Source organism: Protopterus annectens, chromosome 8.part0 (genome assembly GCF_019279795.1).
Source record: "Protopterus annectens isolate FY-2018-M chromosome 8.part0, PAN1.0, whole genome shotgun sequence".
NCBI classification, from domain to species: domain Eukaryota; kingdom Metazoa; phylum Chordata; order Ceratodontiformes; family Protopteridae; genus Protopterus; species Protopterus annectens.
The window spans coordinates 1,420,493,324-1,420,519,490 of NC_056741.1; the positions used below are offsets into that span (position 1 = coordinate 1,420,493,324).

General features: G+C 39.3%; 1 protein-coding gene across 1 annotated transcript in view; it reads right to left on the reverse strand.

Moving 5' to 3' along the window:
* The window catches only part of LOC122808494, a 666,541-nt gene that overhangs the window by 118,907 nt on the left and 521,467 nt on the right, over positions 1-26,167 (reverse strand). The window contains exon 24 of the mRNA XM_044079450.1: positions 11,281-11,448. Within this exon, the coding sequence (XP_043935385.1) occupies positions 11,281-11,448 (168 nt within the window). The remainder of the gene's footprint in view (positions 1-11,280; positions 11,449-26,167) is intronic.

Consider the following 26,167-nt stretch of genomic DNA (forward strand, 5'->3'; position numbering starts at 1 on the left):
TTGGCTGAAGGAGGAGAAGAGGAGGAAGGCATGCCTGAAGGCAGGTAAAGGCTAGGACTGTGGTAGTGAGGGTCGGAACTTTGAATGTTGACAGTATGACTGGTATAGGGAGAGAGCTAGCTGATATGATGGACAGAAGGAAGGTTGGTATATTGTGTGTGCAAGAGACCAGATGGAAGGGGAGCAAGGCTAGGTGTATCAGAGGTGGGTTCAAATTGTTTTATCATGGTGTGGATGGGAGGAGAAATGGCGTAGGGATTATCCTTAAGGAACAATATGCTAAGAGTGTTTTGGAGATGAAAAGAGGGTTGGATAGAGTGATGTTTATGAAGCTGGAAATTGATGGTGTAATGATGAATGTTGTTAGTGCATATGCTCCACAGGTTGGGTGTGCGATGGATGAGAAAGAAAAATTTTGGATTGAGTTGGATGAAGTGGTGATGACTGTACCCAAGGATGAGAGAGTGGTGATTGGAGCAGATTTCAATGGGCATGTTGGTGAAGGGAACAGAGGGGATGAGGAAGTGATGGGTAGGTATGGTGTTAAGCAGAGGAATGCAAAAGGTCAGATGGTAGTGGATTTTGCAAAAAGGATGGACATGGCTGTGGTGAATACATATTTTAACAAGAGGGAGGAGCATAGGGTGACATACAAGAGTGGAGGAAAATGCACACAGGTGGATTATATCTTATGTAGAAGGGCTATTCTGAAGAAGATTGGAGACTGTAAAGTAGTGGCAGGGGAAAGTGTAGTTAGGCAGCATAGGATGGTGATTTGTAGGATGACATTGGTGATCAAGAAGAGGAGGAGGAGTGTGGGGACAGCACCAAGGGTCAAATAGTGGAAATTGAAAAAGGAATAGCTGGGTAACTACAGCAGAGCTAGTAAGGGAGATGGCTAGAAAGGTGCTTGGTGTGACATCTGGAAAGAGAAAGGAGGACAAAGAGACCTGGTGGTGGAATGAGGAAGTACATAGGTTCATAGGTTCATAGGTAGGTACAAGGCTATTGGCCCTAGGGCCTATACAAGCCTAGCCAAAAAGGTACCCTGGCTTTCGCCACCCAAGAAAATTATTTTCCTGTGACCCTGTCAAGCAGAACCACAGAAGTGATCCCCGGGGTGAATTTCCTATTACCCATCCAATCATCAAGATTTTTCTTGAAGAGTGCTAATGAGAAGCTCTGTTTGACATAGATAGGTAGTCTGTTCCAGAGTCTGGGAAGTCTCTGGGGCAGGAATCTACCCCTTCAGCATGTTCTGTTTATTGTGGTGACAAGGTTTTGGTCCCTAGAGCATGTAGCTCGGAGGGATTGGGATTTCTTTAAGTGGAGCATGTCCAACAGCTCTGGGTTTGACATAGCTTTATATGTTAGGCAGAGATCGCCTCTGAGTAGGTGATATGCGACGGGGTAAAGCTGGAGTTTTTTGAGACGGTCTGCGTAAGCCATCTGTTTGAGGCCAGTAATCCTCTTGTGAGGTATTTTTGTGGCCTTTCCAGTTGTTGTAGATGTCTTGTGAGGTACATACCAAAAGGGGCGTTGTACTCTATAATGGGTCTAATGAGTGATGAGTAGAGGGGAACAATGACCTCTTTTTTTCTGGATGAGAAACCTTTTGTGATTTCCTGACCACTGTGGCAATGTGATTATCAAAGGAGAGACTACTGTCCACCTGTGTCCCAAGGTCTCTTAACACACTTTCAGTCTTAAGTAGACTACCGCCTATGTGGTAGTTCATGGGTACAGAGTTTTTACCAAAGGGGATGACAATGCACTTTTTGGCATTGAGCTTGAGACCATGTCTTTGACACCCGTCATCTGTCTCAATGAGGCCCTTTTGTAGGATGTCCACATTGTTAGGAGTTTCAATTATGGCTCCTAGTTTGCAGTCATCTGCGAATTTAGTTAGCCAAAGACCTTCTGTGTTAGCCTGTACTTCAGAGAAGTAGATACCAAACAGGAGAGAACCCAGGACAGCACCCTGTGGTACTCCACTTGTCACTGGTCTGAAGTCTGATTTGGAGTCCACTACTTTCACGGTATGGGTTCTTTCAGTAAGCCATTTGGCAGCCCATCTTGTGGCATAGGGATTTATACCTAGTTTAGTGAGTTTATCTATAATTCCAGAGTGGGGGGATGGTGTCGAATGCCTTGGTGAGATCTAGATACGCTGTATGAACCACCTTACCCTCATCTATGGCTTCGGTGACTACTTCAAATAAGTCTATCAGGTTTAGGAGACATGATATGCCTTTTACAAACCCAAACTGTGTGGGGTCCAGAGTTTGGAGATCTCCAATGTCTTTGTTTATGAGTTTCATGATGATACATTCCATGGCCTTGCAGACAAGGCTTGTCAGGCTAATGGGGCAGTAGTTCCCAGGGTCTGTTGTGTCCCCCCCCTTTGTGGAGTGGGATAACTGTTGCAGTGCGCCATTCAATGGGCACAAAGCCTGAGGTGAGGCTATGATTGAACATGGTACTTAGGTGGAGTGCCAGTTCATTCTGTAGTTCATGTAGAAGGCAGCCTGGGATGCTGTCAGGTCCCATGGATGCTGTGTTCTTGGCTTTGGAGAGTGAAGTTTTTACCTGTGCAGCCGTGATTACAGGAACTTTGCATTCTTCCGGTATAAAGATGGGCCCTTTAGGGGGTGAGAGGGGGGTAAAGTTAGTACTGAACCTATCTGCCAGGATGTTGGCAATATCAGTTGGTTCTGTATATTTAGTGTCATTGTGCTGTAACTCAGAGCAGATCTGAGTGTTGCCATTGAGATTTTTGACATAGCTATAGAATGCTTTGTGGTTGTCTTTAGAATCAGTGGCAATTTTGTTTTCATAACTAGCTTTGGAGGATTTTATGAGGGATCTCAGCTTCTTACTGAGGCTGACCAGGGAGTTCCTCCAATCATGGGATTTTATTCTTTTTTGCAACAGTTTCTTTCTTCTGTTGTAGAGTTTGTTTATGGCAGAAGACCACCAGATTGGCTTCCTTTTTTTGGAGGATAGCATCTTGGTTCTGTTAGGGATAGCATGATCCATGCACTCGTGTAAGTGCTTATAAAGTGCATTTGTGTAGGATTCAGCAGTCGTACCTCTATTGTCCATCTGCATGGGTGTCGTGAAGTTTGCCTCTTCTGTCTTAAGAAGCGTGAAGTTGGCTTTGGAGAAATTTTTTATGGTTGTTTTCCTAATGGGGGGTGGGAGCAAGATGTGGATGTTTAGGGTGATTAGCTTGTGGTCGGATCTGACCAATGAAGAGCTGACCTCTGGTGTGGAACACCGGTCACCCATGTTGGTGATGACCAAGTCTAGGATATTGCTGCCCCTGGTGGGGGTGTGGATAAGTTGATCCAAAGTGGTGGAATTGATGATTTCCAGAAAATGTTGAGCAAAAGAGTTGGTACATGAGTAGTTTTCACAGTTAATGGTAGGGTAGTTGAAATCACCTATTATTAGAGTGTTAGGTTATACTTTAATATTTTCCATTGTATCAAGAAAAGAGGAGTGGGAATCCTGGGGCATGGTGGGGGGTCTGTAGCAAGCTACAATCTGGATTGCGGTTTTGTCCAGAGTTAGTTGAACTTGGATAATTTCGGATGCATTATGCTGAGCAACTAGCTTGGAGGTGTGGATATCCTTAATGAATATGGACACGCCTCCACCTTTAGTGTTTTGGTCTGGGTTTGGTGGCCGAAAGGTGTGGCATGAATTATAGCCTGGTAATGCAGGAGTGCTCTCTGGAGCTTTGAACCAGGTCTCTGTCACTGCACAGATGTCAATGTTCTCCATTTTAAGGAGTGCCTCGAGTGAGTGCATTTTGAGGTTTAGACTTCTAGCATTAAGTAGCATTACCCTCAGATTTTGCTTGCTTGCACTTGTTATGGTAGTGAATTTGTCATGCCTAAAAAAGGCACTATAGAGGTGGCAAGAGCCTTTGCCAGTATCCAGAATCCCAGGGCGACAGGTGCAGGCCATCTCTGGCAAAGCAGCATGGTCTGTCGATCATGTCATCCCAGGCAAACAGATACTGGATTCCCTTAGAATGACACCAGAAGCTTAGCCAATTGTTAAAGTTAATCATTTTGTCCTTGTACTGTGGTGTCATTCTGGGTGATGGCAAGATGCTACTCAGGGCTAGGGTCATACCGGCCTGGGCTACAAGATCAGAGAGCTCCTCCATGTCTCTTTTCATGTAGTCCAGGGAGGTACATCTCAGGTCATTCACACCAACATGGACAATGACAGAGTCATATTTGTACTTGTTGTGGAGTGAACTGAGTGCATGCATTATGTGGCAGATCCTGGCACCTGACAGGCAGCTGACAGTAACTTTTTCCTTGTTTAGACTGGTGAGTGGAACATCAGTGTGCCTGACTATTGAGTCACCTATGACTAGAGTGTTGGGTACGTTATGCCTTATGGGCTGTAGTTGAGTGGCACACTGAGTATGTGGGCTATGTGTCATTTGGGTTGTGTTGTGGGGTGGAGGTTGCTTGCATTTCTGCTTTGGAGTTCTCTGTTGTTTGGGCAGATTTGTACTGAGAGCCTCCACGAATGTAGGTGTGTATTTTGTGGTTCTGTTTGTATGTTTTGGTGGTGTAGGTTTTGAGAGACTATGTGATGAGTGTGGTGCAGTGCAAGTGTTTACCTTCTCCTCTTGACTGTCTAGGCCAGTCTTTGGTGAAGAGAGCTTTGCTTCCAGTTTGGCTATATAAGTGGTTCACTCACAGGTCATGGTGTTGGGTGGTAGGAGGACAGGGTTGTCTGTGTACATGAGGCAATTGCTGCATTGTCCCAAGATGCCCAGATTCATCAGGTAGACAGGAGAAAATACCAGGAGCTGACCTTTAGACATGCCTGAATAGGTGCTTATTTATTAAGTACTAAAAACTGTTTTCCTCTAGACAAGTGAGGAAAGTTGAGTGCTGTAGTAATTTGTAACTTATTTAGTGCTTACAATGAGTTCTGAACAAGTGCTGAGATCAAAGAAACAGATAAGTGCTAAAACTAAAAAGCTGGCCAGTTGCAAGGGAAATTTTGAAGAACAGACTTTATGGCGCCAGGAATAGTTTAACCCCAGTTAAGTGGGGGGGGGGGGAGCTTAGGAGCTCACAAACAGTCCTGGACACAGCAAATCGGTATCTGACCTGCCACAGGAAAGGGGGGAAGCAAGCTTAGAATTTTCTTTTCCAGTAAAGTGGAAATGGAGAAAGCTGGAACAGAAGTTAATTCAATGTTAAGAATCTGAGTGGGTTGGCCTTCACAAATGTTCTCTATTAGATTGAGTGAACTAATGACACTAGACTGGAGGAGTGTCACAGATCAAATATACAGTATGGGCGGGCAACTGCAAAGCCACCAAGTATAAGAACACATGACACTAGGGAGGGTGGGTGGGGAAAAGTACAGTTCCTAGCTGTAGTCACTAGCAGTTCCTAGCTGTAGCCACTAAATGAAAGTTTTTGAAAGTTTTAAACAGATCAAGTAGCAGACTCGAGAATGCTTTAAACTGTAACATACAAAAATGCACAGAAAAGTTCGGATAGAGCACTCACAAACAGAAAATACAACTCTCAGTATGAAAAAGCAGTTTACAGTTAAGTAATGTTAAAACAGTATAAAACAGTACATAAATGCAGTGAAGCAATAAAAAATCTTTATAACAGTGCAAAAATAGAGTAGATCAACTGTACAGTACAAGTATAAGCATTTCAGAAGTGCAGTTCGGTGAAATAAGTGCAAGAAATAACTTATCCTGCTCTTGGAATCTTAAGGAATTTCCACTTATGCAATGCAATCCAGAGCCTGACAATACAAGCAGAACATTTATAAGACACAGGGTTTATATAGCAGTAAGAATGGAGGAGTTGGAAGATCAGATTACTACTCAGCGCCTGCTATTACCCAATCACTCTTATACAGAAGGTCAGGAGGCCTTGTTACTCTCAATAATAATGAAGACAATCAGCAGAAAATGGCTGCCAGAAACACAGGAAACTCAAACAAAACTTCCAGCCTCGACAACAGGCCTCTATCAAGATTATGCCACCTGAGCAGAACACAGAAACCTCACTTTAAAAGCATAGAAAGAACACCCACGAAGAGAAAATCCAAGTCTCAGTATGAAAAAACAGTTTACAATTTAGTAATTTAAATTAAAAAAGTAATTATAGTAATGCACACTATTACAGTTCCTAGCTGTAGCCACTAAATTAAAGCTTTAAACAGATCAAGGAGCAGACTCAAGAATGCTTTTAACTGTAACAGACAGAAATGCACAGAAAAGTTAGGATAGACCACACACAAACAGAAAATACAACTCTCAGTATGAAAAAGCAGTTTACAGTTAAGTAATGTTAAAACAGTATAAAACAGTACATAAATGCAGTGAAACAATAAAAAAGCATTATAACAGTGCAAAAATATAGCAGATCAACTGTGTAGCACAATTATAAGCATTTCAGAAGTGCAGTTCAGTGAAATAAGTGTAAAAAATAACTTAGCCTGCTCTTGGAATCTTAAGGAATTTCCACTTAAGCAATGCAATCCAGAGCCTGACAATACAAGCAAAACCTTTATAAGACACAGAATTTGTATAGCAGTAAGAATGGAGGAGTTGGAAGATCAGATTACTACTCAGCCCCTGCTATTACCCAATCACTCGTACTACAGAAGGTCAGGAGGCCTTGTTACTCTCAATAATAATGAAGACAATCAGCAGAAAATGGCTGCCAGAAACACAGAAAACTCAAACAAAACTTCCAGCCTAGACAACAGGCCTCTATCAAGATTATGCCACCTGAGCAGAACACAGAAACCTCACTTTAAAAGCATAGAAAGAACACCCACAAAGTGAAAATCCAAGTCTCAGTATGAAAAAACAGTTTACAATTTAGTAATTTAAATAAAAAAAGTAATTATAGTAATGCACACTATTACAGTTCCTAGCTGTAGCCACTAAATGAAAGTTTTAAAGAGATCAAAGAGCAGACTCGAGAATGCTTTTAACTGTAACAGACAAAAATGCACAGAAAAGTTTGGATAGAGCACACACAAACAGAAAATACAACTCTCAGTATGAAAAAGCAGTGTACAGTACAGGAGGGTATATAGAGAAACAGGTTGGCGAAGAAGAAGTGGGATTTTCAGAGGGATGAAGAAAGTAGACAGGAGTATAAGGAGATGAGGTGCATGGCAAAGAGAGAGGTGGCGAAGGCTAAGGATAAGGCGTATGAAGGGTTGTATGAAAGGATAGACACTAAGGAGGGAGAAAAGGATCTGTACTAATTGGCTAGACAGAGGGACAGAGCTAGGAAAGATGTGCAGCAGGTAAGGGTGATAAAGGATAATGAGGGAAACGTTCTCACAAGCGAGGAGAGTGTGTTGAGCAGATGGAAAGAGTACTTTGAGGGGCTGATGAATGAAGTGAATGAGAGGGAGAGAAGGTTGGATGATGTGATAGTGAATCATGAAGTGCAGTGGATTAGCAAGAAGGAAGTAAGGATAGCTATGAAGAGGATGAAGAACGTAAAGGCTGTTGGTCCAGATGACATACCTGTGGAAGTGTGGAGGTGTTTAGGTGAAATGGCAGTGGAGTTTTTAACTAGATTATTTACTGAAATCTTGGAAAGTGAGAGGATGCCTGAGGAATGGAGAAAAAGTGTTTTGGTACTGATTTTTAAGAAAAAGGGTGATGTGCAGAGCTGTAGTAACTACAGAGGGATTAAATTGATCAGTCACAGCATGAAGTTATGGGAAAGAGTCGTGGAAGCTACGTTAAGAAGGGAGGTGATGATTAGTGTTTTGATTGATGATTAGAGTGATGTTTGCTCTGACAGTGTTGCTGGAGAAGTAAATAGAAGGTCAGAAGGAGTTGCATTGTGTCTTTGTGGACTTAGAGAAAGCATATGACAGGGTGCCTAGAGAGGAGTTGTGGTATTGTATGAGGAAGCCGGGAGTGTCAGAGAAGTATGTAAGAGTGGTACAGGATAGATACGAAGGTAGTGTGACAGTGGTGAGGTCTGCAGTGGGAGTGACGGATGCTTTTAAGGTGGAGGTGGGATTACATCAAGGATCAGCTCTGAGCCCTTTCTTTCTTATTTGCAATGGTGATGGACAGGTTGACAGACGAGATCAGATAGGAGTCCCTGTGGGCTATGACGTTTGCAGATGACATTGTGATCTGCAGTGAGAGCAGGGAACAGATTGAAGAGACCCTGAAGATGTGGAGATATGCTCTAGAGAGAAGAGGAATGAAGGTCAGCAGGACTAAGACAGAATATATGTGTGAATGAGAGGGAGGATAGAGGAATGGTGAGGATACAGGGAGTAGAGGTGGCAAAGGTGAATGAGTTTAAGTTCTTGGGATCAACAGTTCAGAGTAATGGTGAGTGTAGAAAAGAGATGATTAAGAGAGTACAGGCAGGATGGAGTGGGTAGAGAAGAGTGTCAGGAGTGATTTGTGGCAGGCAAGTACCAGTAGGAGTGAAAGGGAAGGTCTACAAGAGGGTAATGAGACCAGCTATGTTATATGGGTTGGAGACAGTGGCATTGACAAAAAGGCAGGAGTCAGAGCTAAACGTGGCAGAGTTAAAGATGTTAAGATTTGCACTGGGTGTGATAAGGGTGGACAGGATTAGGAACAAATATATTAGAGGCTCAGCCCAGGTTGGAAGATTTGGAGACAAAGCCAGAGAGGCAAGATTACATTGGTTTGGACATGTGATGAGGAGGGATGCAGAGTATATTCGGAAAAAGATGCTAAGGATGAAGCTGCCAGGTAACAGGAAAAGAGGAAGGCCTAAGATAAGGTTTATGGATGTGATGAGAGAGGACATACAGGTGGTTGGTGTGACAGAGCAAGATGCAGAGGACAGGAAAAAATGGAAACAGATGATCCGCTGTGGCGACCCCTAACAGGAGCAGCCGAAAGAAAAAGAAGAAGATGCAAGGTAAAGTGCAGTCTCACCCCGGAATGGAATACGTTACCACTGCTATCAATCTACATATGTAGACTAGAGACCTGCTAGTACATTACCAAATCTTAAACTAGGAAGGGTTAGCAAGATTCAGCCTCCAGTGCTGGATTTCATCACTTCAGTATTCAACTTCACCAAGCCACTTAACCAGAGCTTTGCTACAAGATCACCCTTGAAAAATTGCACTTGTGTCAAATGGATATTAACAGGAAAACAGATGAATAAAAAAAATTACAACAAACAACAAGAACAACAATATTATTATTATTATTATTATTATTATTATTATTGTTATTATTATTATTATGTTGCACATGGGCCTATCTTCTGAAAATAACAGAAGTCAGGACAGAAAGGCATTGACAGGTTGAGACAGAAATTCTGTTTAGTTTTTTTAAAAATCATTTTGGCTTCATTGTAGTAATTTTTGAAACAAGTTTTCAGTGTTAAATCTAAGAAAAGTACATACTGTCCCTTTCTCATAATGCTGTGTGTTGGCAATACAGTGAAGAGCAAAGAAAGGAGCACCCAGAAGCTAAAAGAGTCCAAACAGGCACACAATTCTTCAAGCCATGTAATCTAAAGAGGATTATACAGCGACCCCCCATTAATATTCAAAAATGTGCATGCTGATTGGTCAGCGCGCACGTTGTAAATCAAAGTTATAGCAATGGAAAAAGGTCCTGTCGCCCAGACTTTTTCCATTACTATAACTCTTTTTTTACAGCAATGGAGATATGCCAAGATTATAGATAAACATATTTATATAGTTTAGCAGATATGTTTTTATCATACATTTTATCTGGTATCTGCAATTAGAATAAATCTTTCCTTCCCTCCCCGCTGTCCTTGGGATTCAGAGACCCGTGCTCTGCTCATGCTAGGTTAGTCCATTAGCACAGGACAGAAGTTCAGATTCAGAAACATGTTAAAGCTGCACTGAGAAGCACCTCTGCAGCCATGAAGTTAGGGTGTTTAAGATTGGGAATTCTGAGGGACTTGTCACCTGTTATTATCTGCAAAAAAACCCCAAAAAAAACAAAAAAAAAACCAATTCTAATTAGCATTTTCTTTGTGACTTGATACCTTGGATCTTTTAACTCAGTGGGCTAGATCTGTGTCACATCGTGCCTCGAGGATACATTGGTGAAGCATTTTCATCACTGATGCATAACTAATTATATTTAAAGATACTGATTGTTTTGTAGCATTTCATTCAATAGTTAAAGCTGATTTTCTTATGAAAAAATATGAACCAGCCATTCATAAAGGGTGGATTCTACGTGTTGTTACATAACAGCACTGTGATACCCCAATCCTTTTCTTCAATTTGACTTGAGTATTATATTGGCTGCATATGATAGTTAAAACAGTTGGGTCTTTTAGTGTCTTTACAAATATCATTGCAAATAATCTGGAAGAAAACATACCTTTTTATTGGTGGCATGGAGTTGTGTGACAAGGATATAGAAGGAAGTGTAGAAATGCATCTATCCCCAAAAAAAAAAAAAAAAAAAAAAAAAAACAAGAAGGAAGCATGCAAAATATTTGAAGCTAAAGTAAAAACAGACAAAGACGGGATGGTGAAAATCCATTACAGATGACTCAAGAGCTATGCAAGAAACTGTGACAACAAAACAAACTGTGACAAGAAAAGCTGGTAATTAGGTACCTGCATAGATGCAGTACTAACAGAAACATGGCTATTTTTTCTTTTGGTTTTCAGTTTATACAATACTATGTAAACACTGTTTACATTTCTGAGGATCTTAACTTTGCAAAACACAATGTAGCTCTGCATTAAAGACCATATACAGTGGTACTATAAGACCACAGTCTTTATGATCTTTATATAAAAAAGTGTGGAAAGTGGCAAAACTAAGGAATTTACGCAGCAAGAGGGTACCAGTTTTGCAAAATAAATAAAATAAAAACGTATGAAAGTACCAACCTTGCAAAATAAATACATAAAATTAAAACTGGACACAACTTGAAGACACAATGACACTTCAGATGATGCATGCAACACATAACGCATTATCATGTCACTGAACATGAGTGGGTGATTTGAATATTCTCCCCAAACTGTACGCGATTCCACAGTTAGTAAAGGAATTCAAAAACACATGGGGTTAGCTTTAGGAAATGCTTATGAAGGACGATTAAAAAGAGTTGTTGATTAAAAAAGATTAGTATCTCATGGGATCAGTATATAAATAAACAAACTAGATCAGTGAGGGACTCATTAGCTTCATCAATACAAATACTCTTCTGTAATGAATGAAGAATGATTACAAATTACCTGCTTAGTTAAATGGTCAAGGTCTCCTCGTTCCAATCGATCCTGAAGTTTCATCCGTTCATCAGAGATTTGTAATTTGAGGAAATGCTGCATCTCTGTCTTCTTCTCTTGAAAATTAACATCTTCTTTCCACAGGTCACTTTCTGATAGTAATCGAGACTCCTTTTTCTTCCAGACATTGATGATGAAACAGGAAAAAAATATATTTTTATTCTGCAACAGCACAACTCATTAAACTCTTGGTCCTTTATTTTTTTTTTTTTTGACTGTTAGAAAGAATATGATTTAAATTGCATGGAAGATATTCGAACATTGTCTGTATCTTGTATATTAAATGTTTGTTGATCTGAGTAATGGACTGATCCTTTTGGACATATTTCAGATGTGCATCTAGAGATGCTTTTTTCTCTAAGTTTCATTTGTGAAATGAAAAAGCTATTACAAAATCTTGGGCTTTGAGAATTTAAGTTTTTCCTTTATATACATATAAGGTTGCATGGAGGAAATCATAATTCTAGCAGAGGTCTGCAGTGTTCACTAGGTATAAGTTTCTGATAAAACTTATTGAGATTCAACTCTCTCTAAACAAAAAAGCACCTATCAGATCATAACATGCTACACGATTCCATTGATGACCAACAAAGCCATGACAATTTCTTTAATACATTGGATGAATGTCAAATACACAAAAATTTCATCATTCTAGGAGTCTTTAACTACCCACTGATAAACTGATAGACCTATACCTCAAATGTAAGCTATGCTATAACATTTCTTGAGTTCATAAATAAAAATTCCCTGGATCAAATAGTTAAAGACCCCATTAGAAGACAGCATGTTATTGACTTGATTCATACAAATACAGCATCTATAAGCACTATTCCACTGGTAAACCCTTCCCCACTCAAGTCTGACTGCAAACATAAAACCTTCTATTCAAGATCCCTAAACCAATAAATGCAAATACCGCAGTACTGAAACACTTCAAATGTACAAAGTTCATACTATTTCATGATGAAGTCTTAAGTTCAAGTATAACTGTGATCCCTAAAATGTTGACACTTTAGTTATGCAAATAAATTCAATGCACACCTAGAAAACTGCATATATGTGGGAAGACTAATAGCAAACCAGCCTGGTAGACTACATGTATAAATAAACAGCATAATAATAGGAAAAGCTCATTAGAACATCAGCCAAAATAAAGATCCACAAATCAAGGTCATCATCAAAAGGTTATCCAAGGTACTGAAAAACACCATCAACAAGGGATGGAAATTTGTAGTGGGTTGGGAATTTACCTTACATTCACAAGGTGCAGGATTTGGTTGTCACCATTGAAGGGAAACTGGCTGGGCTTAAAATGGCATGCAATGGCAGCTAGCCTTGTACTTGACTATGGATCTATGGATAAAGAAAATAAAAGGCTTCTCATGAACTTTGGCTGGCATCAGAAGATAAGGATAATTAAATCCTTCTTTACTTACATCATCATCATCATTAGACCCCTTTTGTCCCATTTTCTATATGGGGTCAGGGTATTGTGTTAACTGTCGCCACCTCTCTTGATTCAATGCCACACTCATGCCTGACTGTCACAGATCTTCTTTCACATAATCCATCCATCTTTTTGCTGGATGTTCTCATCTCCTTTTACCCTCTGTCTGTCTGTCCCAAATTTTCTTCAGCAGATTGCCTTTCTGCTTTTCTGCACATGTACCCGAACCATTGCAATCTGTTCTCTTTGATCTCTTCTGCAATTGGAGCTACTTTGGCTTCTGCTCTTATGCCATCACTTTTTTGTCTGTCTTACAGTGTGTATCCTACCACCCTTCTCAGGCACTTCATTTCCATCACCTGTATCTTCTTCATCTGTTCTACTATTACTGCCCTGGTTTCTGTACCATACAGTAGGACTGGTTGCACCACTGTCTTGTACACCTTACTTTTCAGCTTCTTTGGCATTCTTCTGTCATCATATATACCTGAGACTATACAATTGAGTGGAGTGGGGTACGCAGCAAACGGTACCAGTGATAACAACCCAATACATACTGCTCACACCAACCTTTCCTCAAGGCTTATCGGGACACCAGATATTTCCGCCTGGTTGCAAGATAGACCAACTCTGTTTAAGGCAAGTACAGAATCAACAATGGTACCTCCGGCTGGAGGAAATGAATATGTTAGTTGACAGTTTAAAAGAACTTAATTACAAACTTCTAAAATATAAAAAGTTGCAACTAGAGACAATTTACTTTAATGAGTGTTGTAACTCTAATATAGTCCCAAAGGGACTTAGATCATGGCAGTACCCCACAGGCTTAGAAAATGGGTCTGCCTTTCATAAAGAACTTGTTCAACTATTTAACCGGCAAGACAACGAGTTGATGAACAAACATTATAAATAACAAATGGATGCTCAGACGAAAGACATTGAACAACTGAATTTAGACATTAAGAGTCACTCTAACTACTCCTGTTACCATTATGATCATAAGAGAATTTTCAACAGTATTGGGCAACAAATAGATAAACTGAAAACCTTAAAACTAAAGAAACTTGAGCGAGACCGATTAGACTATGCAACCTATCTGAACCCGCCCCCTTCGCAAGTATGGAACTCTACGAGTCTCGCTAACGTAATACCACTGAACCATAATACTGGAGGCAGTACACAGAGGGAGGAAGTAGACCTTGAAACACCATCTACTAGCAATAGTAACTTGGAAGGAAATGTGGGGGAATGTTTGGATTTTGGAAATAACTTTAATGTGAATGATCAAAGGCTTAATACTTATGCATCGGTAACACAAAGGAACCGGCAAAATTTTCACTCAGTGAAAAAACAGAACAAAAACCTGGGAGCAGTAAACCAACAGAACCCATACAACACTCGAGGGAAAGTGAAACAGAAACAGAAGAGATAAATGAAATTACGGCTGTCCAGAACCATAGCCCTTTTACTATCATCTACAACAAAACAGGTGACTTTAAAGTTTATAACTATTCCAACAGTACTGCTAGCCAAGAGTTAGCAGACTTGCTTTTGAAAGGCTTGACATTTGTCCCAACACCTCATTTAGATATAACAAGAGTACTGTTGGACTTTAAATGCTTTGTGAGGAAACTCAATTGAAGCATTATGTGTGGTAACAACAACAGCTTAAATAGTAACTTGTATGTCTCTAGTACGTTTAACCTGCCCTTGCACCCCATCTTGTTTGTTTTTGACGAAATATGTGAACTAGACATTAGGGAGGTATTTAAAAATTGTATTTATAATAATATTACTTTCGATGTACACAAGTTACTACTTGATTTAAGAAATGAACCTATTAGATTAATCAAACCAAACAAAGGTGGAGGTTTAGTTGTTATGAATAAAAATGATTACAAAGAGAAAACACAGAGAACATTAAGTACCCAAACATATTTGAAGGTCAGCACTAACAAACTACACACAGCATATCGTAACATCAATTCCTATTTTAATGATATGCTTATAGAAGGCATCATTGATTTGAAAACTTACAACTACTTAACGATGCCTTTTCCAAAGATCCCACGGATCTTTGCAGTACCTAAGATTCACAAGAATATAGTTGAACCTCCAATGAGGGCTCTTGTAGATGCAAGACAGTCTATCACATATGCTAGTGCGAAAGTAGTTGACAACATCTTGAAAAAATATGTAAGTCAAGAAAGACAAATCAACCGTGACTCTTGAACATTCTTAGCAGATTTAAATCAGCTATCATTTAACAGTGAATACACTTTTTTAACAGTTGATGTATGTGACCTTTATAGCTCAATACGACACGAGGAAGGAATCCAAGCAATATTAGCTATGATGCGTATATATGATGCCCTTATAACAGACATTAGAATAGTAGAACTACTTACTATAATACTGGAGAATAATTATATTTCATTTGAAAACGAAATATTCTTACAAAAAATCGGGATAGCTATAGGCTCACCAGTAGGTGCCAGTTCTGCTAATTTAGTTATGACCCACTGAGAACATCAAAACATTTTCTCTGATGCCAACTTAATGGAATCTATCCATTATTACACACGTTTTTTAGATGATATTTTTATCATTCTTAAGGGAGATGAATTAAGAGCTATGAACGTAGTGGAGTCGTTCAACAACAGCAGCAATTTTTTGAAACTTTAACAATAATATTATCTCTTACTTAGACATTCTGATCAAAAAAGAAGTAAATTGTTATACAGCAAGTATCTTCCATAAAGAAACTTATTCTAACACATTCTTATACTTTACAAGTTCACATCCCTACTATCAAAAAAAGTCAGTCATCAAAGGCCAGTTAGTTCGAGCAGCTAGGATGACAACTTTAGAGAGTGACTTTTGAATGAATGTGAACATTTAAAAAGAATGTTTATGCAGAGAGGCTATCCTAAATTACTGTTATTGGATATAATTTCAGAAGTAACTAGGAAAAGATCGTCAGGTATATATAAACCAATTTTACAAATGAAAGAAACATTAAATACTGTTGCAAACCAAGATGACATGGACATTATAATAGAGAACCAAACTAGTAGTAACTCGAATGTGGATGATGTTAGTAATAAGAACTATAGTACTAGTTTTATTTTTACATTTAAAAGAAACACCTGACCTGAAGAAAGTAATTTTGAAGAACTGGAACTTTTTGACTAATGACAAACACATAGCTAACAAGATAGAAGCGAAGCCAAGATTTGTATGTAGATGGGGACAAAACTTAAAGAATTTGTTAGAAATACAGGACACTAGTTTTATTAGAACTGCTGGGATGTTAAAATGTGAATCATGTAACTATTGCGGGTATATTGTAACAGGGCAAAAATTTAATATAAGGAACAAGACTTACCATATTAAAAAGAGATTTACATGCAACACAAAAATGGTGGTGTACTTAGCCCAATGTGACTTCTGCCCAACATTCTATATAGGAAAAACTGATAGAAAACTGAGAGAGAGAATATATGAACACCTCTACAGTAACAGGAGAAATAAGACAGATAATGCTTTAGCAAAACATATAGAAGAAGAACCTACTCATAAATTTAGGTTTAGAGCTATCGACCAGGTTACACAGGGACCTAGTCAGGGTCCCAGTTCCCTTTTACTTGAACAAATGGAGTTATTGTGGCAACTTAGGTTAGATGCTCACAACTTTCCAGGGCGAAATGAGGAATGTTCTATTCAGTCTTATCTGAAACTTAAGAATTTGTATAGATAAGAAATAAGGCCCTTGGCATTGTCATTTATATTTACCCTTATCTAACATTGATACTTTCATTATAAAGAACACACTGTGTCAGTTTGTTATAGTTAATCAACAGGTAAATGTTACCAGGTATAACACGAGGAATGTAGAGATAAATTATATTAGATCTATATACATGTATTTATTTATGTTTATATATTATCTAGAATGTAGTAGCTTTATTTAAGTTCCCATAGTAAATGTTTTTTAAGTATAAGAAATTGTATAAACAAAGTTAGTAGAATTTAGGATGAAATGGTTTTAATGGTTACTAATTTATTATGTAAATTACTGGGTCATATAACCTTTTGAATGTATTTTAATGTTTTTTTAACTTGAATGGAATTGTTTTGTTGTCTGAGGAAGTCAAATCACTGCATTTGATGAAAAGCGCTTCATAAACTTCCTTTTTGTCCATACCTCGAGTTTGTGTTCTTTGGGACCTTTCTAGTATTACCTGAGACTCTGCCAGTTGGATGTAGTCCCTTTGATTCTAGCTCTGACCTCTTCATTTAGACTTGCCTTCTGCTCAACCACCCCTCCCAGATACTTGAAGCTATTTACCTGCTCCACTATCTTCCCTTCTATCTCAATTCTCAGTTTCTTCTGATTTCCCCAATTTGCTGCCATTACCAGTATCTTATCTGTGCTTAGTTTCATGGCATGTGCCTCACTTTTGCATTCTATTCTCCTATCCTATGCTGAAGTTCTTGCTCAGATTCTCCCTATAATGCCAAATTGTCTGCATACATCAGCTTTGTTGATCTGTACCCTCCGACCTGTTTTCTAATGTAGTCCATCACCAGTATGAACAGCACTGAACTCAGAGCTGAACCTTGGTTCACACCCACTCCCACTGGGACCCACTCTGTGAGACCAAACACAGTTCGTACTTGAGTCATTGGGTCCTTGTACATAGCCTGCACTAATTCTACCAATGTTTCTGAGACTTTAGACTACCACAGTACTTCCCAAATTAGCTTTTTTGGGACCCTGTCATATGCTTTCTTCAAGTCTAGGAATGGCCAGGTGGACTCTTTCCTAATCTCTAGCTTCTTCTAGACTAACAGTCTCACTGAAAACATTGGGTCAGTTGTGCTGCATCCTGATTCGAATCCAAACTGCTCATCTCTCATCTTACATGCTTCTACTCTGTGTATCCGTTTATCAATCACTCTCCTAGAAATTTCATGCAATGTTATAGGAGTTTGATGCCTCTATACTGCCCACAGTTGGTTATGGATATCCACTTTGTTGTTGTACACTGGCATGAGTATGCTTCTTTTCCAGTCATCTGGGATATGCCTTTCTCTCCACAATGCTATGAGTACCTGAAGAACTATTTCTCCCCTATCTGATCCACTATCTTTATCATATCTGCTGTGACCTCATCTGGGCCTGCTGCTTTCCCTGACTTCATTTTCCTTAGTTCTATTCTTATTTCTTCTAGGGTGGGCTCTTCTTCTTCTCTCATCATTGGCTGTTTCTGGGGCATTACAGCTTCTGTGTGGTTTTCTTCATTTACAAGCTCCCAGAAATACTCCTTCCATCTGGCTTTGATGTCCTGTGGACTGGTAAGCAGGTTGTTGCTGGCATCCTTTTGAAGAGTGTCTGACTGTCTTCTTTATCTTTCTGTCTTTGCCTTGCAACCTGATATAGTTTATTTGTGCCATCTACTGAGTCAAATTCCAGAAGCTGGTAGAGTGCATCTGATGTCTTGTTCTTTGTATTGAAACTCCTTTCTTAGTTTCTTTGTTAGCCAGCCAGATTTCCTTCCTACCCTGGTCTATCCTTTCTATCTACCACTGTTTCCTGCACTCCTTCTTTCTTTTGATGACTTTCTGGACTTCTGCATTCAAACACCTGCTTTCCTTATGTACCTTATTTCCATACTTAGCTCAGCTGCATATCTATTCTGTAGCCCTTACACATGCTGTTTTGAGGCACTGCCATTCTTCTTCAACTCCACCAATTTCCTCCTTTTCTTGAAGTGCTAGAGCCCTGAATAATTCCCTGAACTGTTGTACTTTCTCAACAGTCAACTTCAAGGTTTTCAGCTTGGTCTCAGTTGACTGTAGAGCCTTCTCTGATCACTACTTTCAGCTGATTGTGGCAACCAGTTGTTTATGCTGTAGGCTGATTGTCTCACTGAGGATGCCTTTGCAATCACTGCCCCTTTCTTACAAGGAGGAAGTCTACCTGAGTTGCATGTCGGCCACTCTTGTATGTAATCTTGTGACTCTTTCTCTTTCTAAGATCATGTGTTAGTTACTATCAAGACATGCCTGACAGAAGTCTAGAATGGCATCTCCTTCTTTATTGTTGCCCCACCAGTGTGGAACCAGGCAGTCCTCATATTCTGGTCTTTGTGCCCTGATATGTGCATTCACGTCTCCCATTACCAACACCAATTCATGTTGTCCTGCAAATGCTGTCTGAGTGCAGTCTTTTCCTCACTATTACAACCCCGCTGTGTTGCATTCGCTCACATTATGAATACTGCTCTACTGCCCTATTATTACACTGGAGTCTGATTGCCGTGAGTCTGTCATTAATTCTGATGATATCCCTCACTGTCTTTTGAATCCTCTCTCTCACCACAATTTCCACACCATTTCTAGCCTGTCCTCCACCTGACTCATAGACTCTGGATCCCAAGCCAAGTGGCTTTGCTGCACTGCCCTTCCATCTTGTCTTCTAGAAACATAGACTGTCCAGCCTCCTCAGTATCATCACATTATCCACATCTAAGCTGCATCCTGTAAGAGAACCTAAGAAAGTGTAGCAATTCTCAGTTCACATTTGGTGGGTTGAGTAGCTTTATGTCCAGCTTTCACTCAACAGAGCTATCCCAGGTAACCCAGGCTGGGCTACTGGACACTGGACAGCCAGTAGCTTATTAAACCAGGGCTGCTGGGCTTTATGGTGGGCACACACTGGTCAATGGGGCACATACACCCTCCCACTGTTCATAGATTCATAGGTTCATAGATTAGTACTAGGCTAACTGCCCTTGTGGGCCATTTTAAGCCTAGCCAATTACCCCATGTGAGAATCAAACCCTGTACCATGTGTCTGTAAGGTAAACACCTTAACCTTTATGCCAGCCCCTCCATCTGAATCTGCCTCAGCAAATAAAAAATCACAATGAAGAGACAGATTTGTCACATAAGAGTACCCCTTCTTTGGAATGAACTGCCTCTCAAGATCAAGTAACATGACGCACTATTTTCCTTTAAGAATAAATGATATTATATTCACCCTCATTATAACCGGCCTATTGCTTCTCAAAAAAGGAAGTAAGGTCTCATGGTGGGTACTTGAAAGGCATAAATGGCCAGATGGCCTAGTTACCTTGCACATTCAATGATTATATGATTATGATTCTATAATGTTTAATAGATAGTGCTAATAATGTGTGTAGTGGTACTAAGGCAGTTGTTAGCTTTGCTATACAAATATACCTGAGTCCAGATATATTGTGCTATGTTTACTTGAATGTTTTTTGATAGTTTGGAGCATTGACTTTTTGGTTTAAGTCATAGAGACCATCAGTGTCAAATTTAGTTTCTTAGCACAGCTAAGATTATGAAGGTAAATAATATAGGCCAGTTTTTGAGCACAGTAGGCAAGGAAGGGTTGCTTGAGTATTGCTTTAATGCAATTTACTGTTTAAAAAAAATCACAGGGCCATCTGTCCTTTTACAATATGTTTCTTAAGACGTTTGAATCATAACAGTTAATATCATTATTGTGATGCACTACTGCAATGCAGATGTTTGTATTACTGCTGGCATTAGGGTTCAGTGTTTCATATACATTTTCTTGTATATGGCTTATCATAGAACTATAATAACTATTGCCACAAGGTAGTGACAATTTGTTTCCATCATAATAGGCATCAGCAATGGAAATGTTTGATAGTCTAGCACATTATAGCATCAACGTTAAAAAGCTTATGGGCTGGATTCACTAAGAGATACACTATAGTGTACTATTTTGTATTCACTAAATGACAAGTAAAGCTGCCAAAGGAAAACAGCAGAATATGTTAATGAAAGCATAAGTAGCCAAATTACATGCTAACTACCTGATCAAACATAACATTTGCATGAAGCTTTTCACAAAGGTATAAAGCTATTGAGTACACTTAGTGCAGCCATGATCACTCTTAAGAAAAGCATGTTAGCATTTGCTACCTCCATTAGACAGTCATATGTGCAGCAGGCTATAATGAAAGTCACTGCTGCTGCTGTTGCCAGAGTTCTATCAAAAAGGTTTTTTGTACCCTGTTTGACTTAGTATGGACTGCATTACCCAGAAAATTGTACAGCAAAACTGGTAGAGCGGGAAACAGTATAGTAAATATGGAACCTATTTTTCACTCATCTGAGGTCCAAGGTAATGTGGAGCCTATTTAAAAAAAAAGGTTTACTGCTTAATTCTATATGCAAGTAGTTATATTTCCCTAAGATAAGACATCTGTCCTATATACAGTAAAGTCAATAATATTGCACAACTTTAAATTCTGCAATATCCACCTATGGGCTTTGTACAATAATGTCCATTAAGCATTTTACTTTCCCACACAGATATGGAACCATAACAACATAAAACATGTGCAAAGGCTAGTGCACATCCACCATCACTGGCACAGGGTTGTGGTGGGGGAGACTACGCCAAAGATGTGAGTATGAATAGCTGAATTGTAACTTGAATGTTCTGCAGTAAACCCACTGGTGCTGTCCTCCATATGAGAATCAATACTGATGTACAAAATAAGCAAAAAAAATATTAGTACACACAAGTAAATACAGCCCCCCCCCCTCACAAAAAAAAGTAAAAGTACAGGTCATGTAAGGAGGACAACAGCTGTGTAAATGAGTACTAAATTGCAGTATTAAATAAAGCAATGTATGCTTTTCCAGTGCAAATGGCTAAGTTCTTGGATGCCCACTTGTATGGAGGGTGGTCAGTTATATATAACAGGCTTAACACATTTTTTCAGCAACAAACATTAAAACCTTAACCTTGCTAGAATGTGATACAATGTTCTTCTGCAATCACTTGTCAGATGGGCATTGAAAATGTTCTGTAATGTCATATTATATTTTTCACAAACTTTTGTAATGTAATGAATAACTAATATACATTCCTATGATACCAGCAAGGGACAAGGATTACTAAGTTATGGGTGTATTGTGAAATGCAATCCATTACTAAGGTTGAAATACAACATTTTGTAAAAAACAGCAACTTACCTTAGCATCAAGCTAGTTGTGGTACTAACATGTTTTGTAAGCAATTAGCAGTATGCAACTCTCTAAATAAAAAATCTCCGCACCACATGCTCCAGTGACCTAAACCTCATTACCACAATCAACAGAAAATGCTGGAGGGACAGGTTCATAACCCAGAGACTGCCCTTGCTATGGAATAGACTTCCAATACAAGTCAAACAGAGCACCTCACTGGCCATCTTCAAGAGGAACCTTGATGAGTGGATGGAAAATAGAAAATTCACCCCAGGGATCGCTCCAGTAGCTCTACTTGACAGAGGCACTGGGAACTAAGGTTGGGTGGCACGATGTCAGGGTAATCCTATGGGCTAGGTTTGTAAAGGCTCTAGGGCTATTAGTCTAGTACACACCTATGAACTATGATGCACATTTTCTTGACTAAATGATTATCTCAGTATAGTACAGATTCAGCACCATCAGCACTGTGAGTATGCAAATGAGGTGTGAACTCATTAGCATTCAATAATTCCAAAATCTGTACTAAGTGCAGGGAATGTAAACCTGGTGTAAGGATCTAGACGGTTGCATGCACATGCCCTGCCTATGCAAGGACAAGCACTGAAAACTGTTACCTGCTAAGCACTTGCGAGTGTGAAAGATTTTCTGACTACTGTATCAATAAGAGTGTATCAGGAAGAAGGTACTGACAAGAAATTTTGTGACCTACCATTGACTGACTTAGGAGAGGAACATTCCTAACACTATTACGAATTATGACAATGGTTTCTGTTTCTCAATTCAATTGTGTCTGCAGTTCTAAGGAAGTAGATTACTCATTTAAACATATATAAACTACAAGGCAAAGCATATAGCAGTCTTGTTAGAGAAGCATAGATCTTTGAATGATGTTCACAAAATAAAGAGAAGCATAGCAAAGAGGTGCAGTCTTCAAATATTTTATTTTTATATTATGTGAGGAAAGATTATCTGCCCTTTTGCTAATATCACAGCCATCCACGCATTTAACTGCAAATTACACAGGACAAAGTTTAGGAAAATTTTCTGTTGCACATGTAATGTCAATTGATACTATGTCACATATGGATTATAGGTAACCTATTTTTTTATCTACGCAGCTGAATGTGTGTGACACACAGTGACAAGAATGTGCACTATGTCTTGTGACTACCTTGGTGTCTTGGTGTTATAATCCAGACATAATTTTGTTTGTGTGACCATAATAATGTTTAGTGAGCATATGTTCATGTTGAAACACAACCAAGTTGTAGACCTATCAGAACTATACCTTTTAACTATTTGTTTCATGATGTTTCCTCTATTTCAGTAGCCTTTTTTTCTTTTCTCTTCCTTGTTTGGTATTACGCATTCTGGACTGGCAGTAGTCCTCAGCAGTGAAATGCAGTTCACTGCCTAAGGAAAAAAAGTGAAAATTTTACTTTACACTACCTTCTGTAGTGCAAACTAGGCTAGCACTACTTCACAGCTGTCAGCACTCTGGATACTACTTAGTAAAGAAAATACACCTGTCAGGTAACTTTCTCTATGGCACAAAGAGTAAATGCAATGAGCAGTAAGCTTAGAGACAAAAGGCTGCTGATATAGGGTTCCAATCCAGTTAACTGATAATGTTATGGGGGTGGGGTCTGAATACGCATTTACACACATTTTGTGATATCATTGTTTTTGTTTAAAACTTAGCTATTCTCATATTGTTAACAACATATGAGCTGTGGTCTGTTCACTTTTACATTATTTGCCATCAAGTATACTTCTGATAATTTGTACTAGAAATTATATTTGTGATGTGTCAAGGAGATGTGAGAAGGATGAACATGTCACTGTAATGCATTTATTCCTCTGGTCATTGCTAGGTATACCCTGTGCTTGAATTAAGTTTTCCTTTCAGCTTTTTCTCTGTCAATTTTTTTTCTCTAATGTCCTTTGCATTTGCTCTCCACTTTACATCATGCAAACTAGGTTCACTCCCTAAGGAAAAAAGTGAAACATGTAGTACAGGCTACCTTCTATAACACAAACATACCTGGCACTGGTGCACAGACATTAGCACTATGGATAATACTCACTGAATAGATTCTACCTCTCAGATAACTATCCCTGTGGCAAATGGTATACATGAAGCGACTCGAGAAGTAAGATGATGAACCCTTCAAATCTAGGTAATTGATAATTTTAGAGAGTTTGGTCTGAATACATATTTGCACACATTTTAGATTGGTGTGTTGTTGTGTAAAACTCAAATATTTTCAGTATTTTTAACAGCATGTAAGCTGTTCTCTGTCCACTTTCCCATTATTTGTGAAAAGCTACAAGTCTGATAATGTGTGCCACAAAATGCATTTCTGATGTTCCAATGAGATGTGAGAAGGATGAATGTGTCACTTGAATGCATTTCTTGCTCAGGTCATTGCTAGGTATACCCATTGATTAAATTAATTTTACTGTCAGCTTTGTCTCTCTCATATTTTTTTCTCTTATGCCTTTTGCATTTGTGCTCCACTTGACAGTACGCAAAAAATGGTTCACTGACTAAGGAAACAAGTGAAACAGTTTTCATTGAGGATACTTTCTGTAGCACAAATAAGCCTGGTGGCAATGCATGGCCATCAGCACTCTGGATAGCATATTCGATTGTACTCGGTGAATAAATTATACTTGCCAGGTAACTTTCCATATGGCACAAGGTATAAGGTGTGATCATAAAAGACAGCTGATGCAGGGTTCGAATCCAGTTGACAAATACTTTAATTGGGTGGGTCAAAAAGACATTTGTCACAACATTTATATTAGGAATGCAACAGTAAATTCACATGAGTATAATAACATTGATTACTGCAAGAAACGTATTATTATTATTGCTTGCTATAGAAGCCCAACATAATGTGTGTAAATCATGTCAGACATGACACTGATGATATTTAAAGTAGACTCCACATACATATGTATAATGGGCACACTATTTTTCTTTTCACACATCATAAGTATGTGCTTATGACAGTATGTGTTATGAAGTATGTATGTAACCTAACCCACCATGGCTTACTCAGGCCATGCACGCAAATACTCCCTGGGATTCAGCAAGCTGTATTTTCCATGCAGAAACAGTGTAGGAGCTCCTGCATTGAAAATGGCTTCTGAACGATTCAGGAAAGTGCCGTTTTCATGTGCACGAGTGGTCCTATACTGTTTTAGCACGGAAAACAGGCAAATATGCAAATCACCTCATTTGCTGTGGTGATGCAAATAAAGTGATTTTCTGATTCACCAAGCTGCCAGGTCTCTGTGCTAGAACAGTGTCAGTGCAGGAATGTATTCAGAAAATAACTGAGTACATTTCTGCAACTGACAAAACGGAGGCATGACAGCTGGTTGAAAAGCATGTATTACGTACATTACACATGCCAATGGCCAAATATAAGGCCATTGGCATTAAAAAGTGATTAATAATTATGAAAATTAAACTTTTTTTGGCCAGTCTTGGCCGTTTAAGCATAGGGCAGTGGTGAGCAAACGGGATCATGTCAAAAATAAAAAAAATGAGAAAAGTCAATTTTAAGTTAATTCTGCATTTTGCCATTATAGTCAGTGGCATGCAGAATGTAAACAATATCAGGGACCACTGGCTGTCAAGGGAAAAGGGTCGGTGTTAGTGCAGTAACTAATGACCTACACACTGGGGTATGCAAATGAGGGGAGTTACTGAATCACAGATTTCTTCAAAGTGACAGCTTGTACCTAACCATGTAGGCACAGCAATACAACAGTGCAAGTGTAAGAGCTGAATGACTTTATAAGGGGGTGTGTCATGCTTGCTGTAAGCTCATTGGAGCTCTGTGGCCCATGTTTGCCCTTAGCTAAGCACAGCTAAGGAAGAGGGTATGTCAGATGTGCCTGAGCAGTGTGCACATAGCCTAATGGGTCTGCGTGCTGCGCACCAGGTTTTAAACAAGAAAAAAAAAAAGAGGAAATGGCAGCACTGTTTACATTTGAGCACTGGGTATAAGCGGTGCAACTCGGGGCTTAAATAGGGAGGAACTGGGAAGGGGGAAACAGCAGTAGGAAGGCAATCAATGAAAACTAGCATAGTTGGCAGGAGGAATGTATCAGAATCAGCCAATTACACATGCAGCAGCTCAGCACACAACTATAAACTATGCAAACACCCTACAGACTGTTTTTTCCCACAAACTCTACACCACTGGTGTACACAGATGGGGGGGGGGGGTTAACTGGCAAAACTAACTAAAAATGTTAGAGGCCACAGCTGCTTTACTACATCAATATGTGCTAGAGACTGAGGGTGGTGAGGAGGAGAATGCTGAC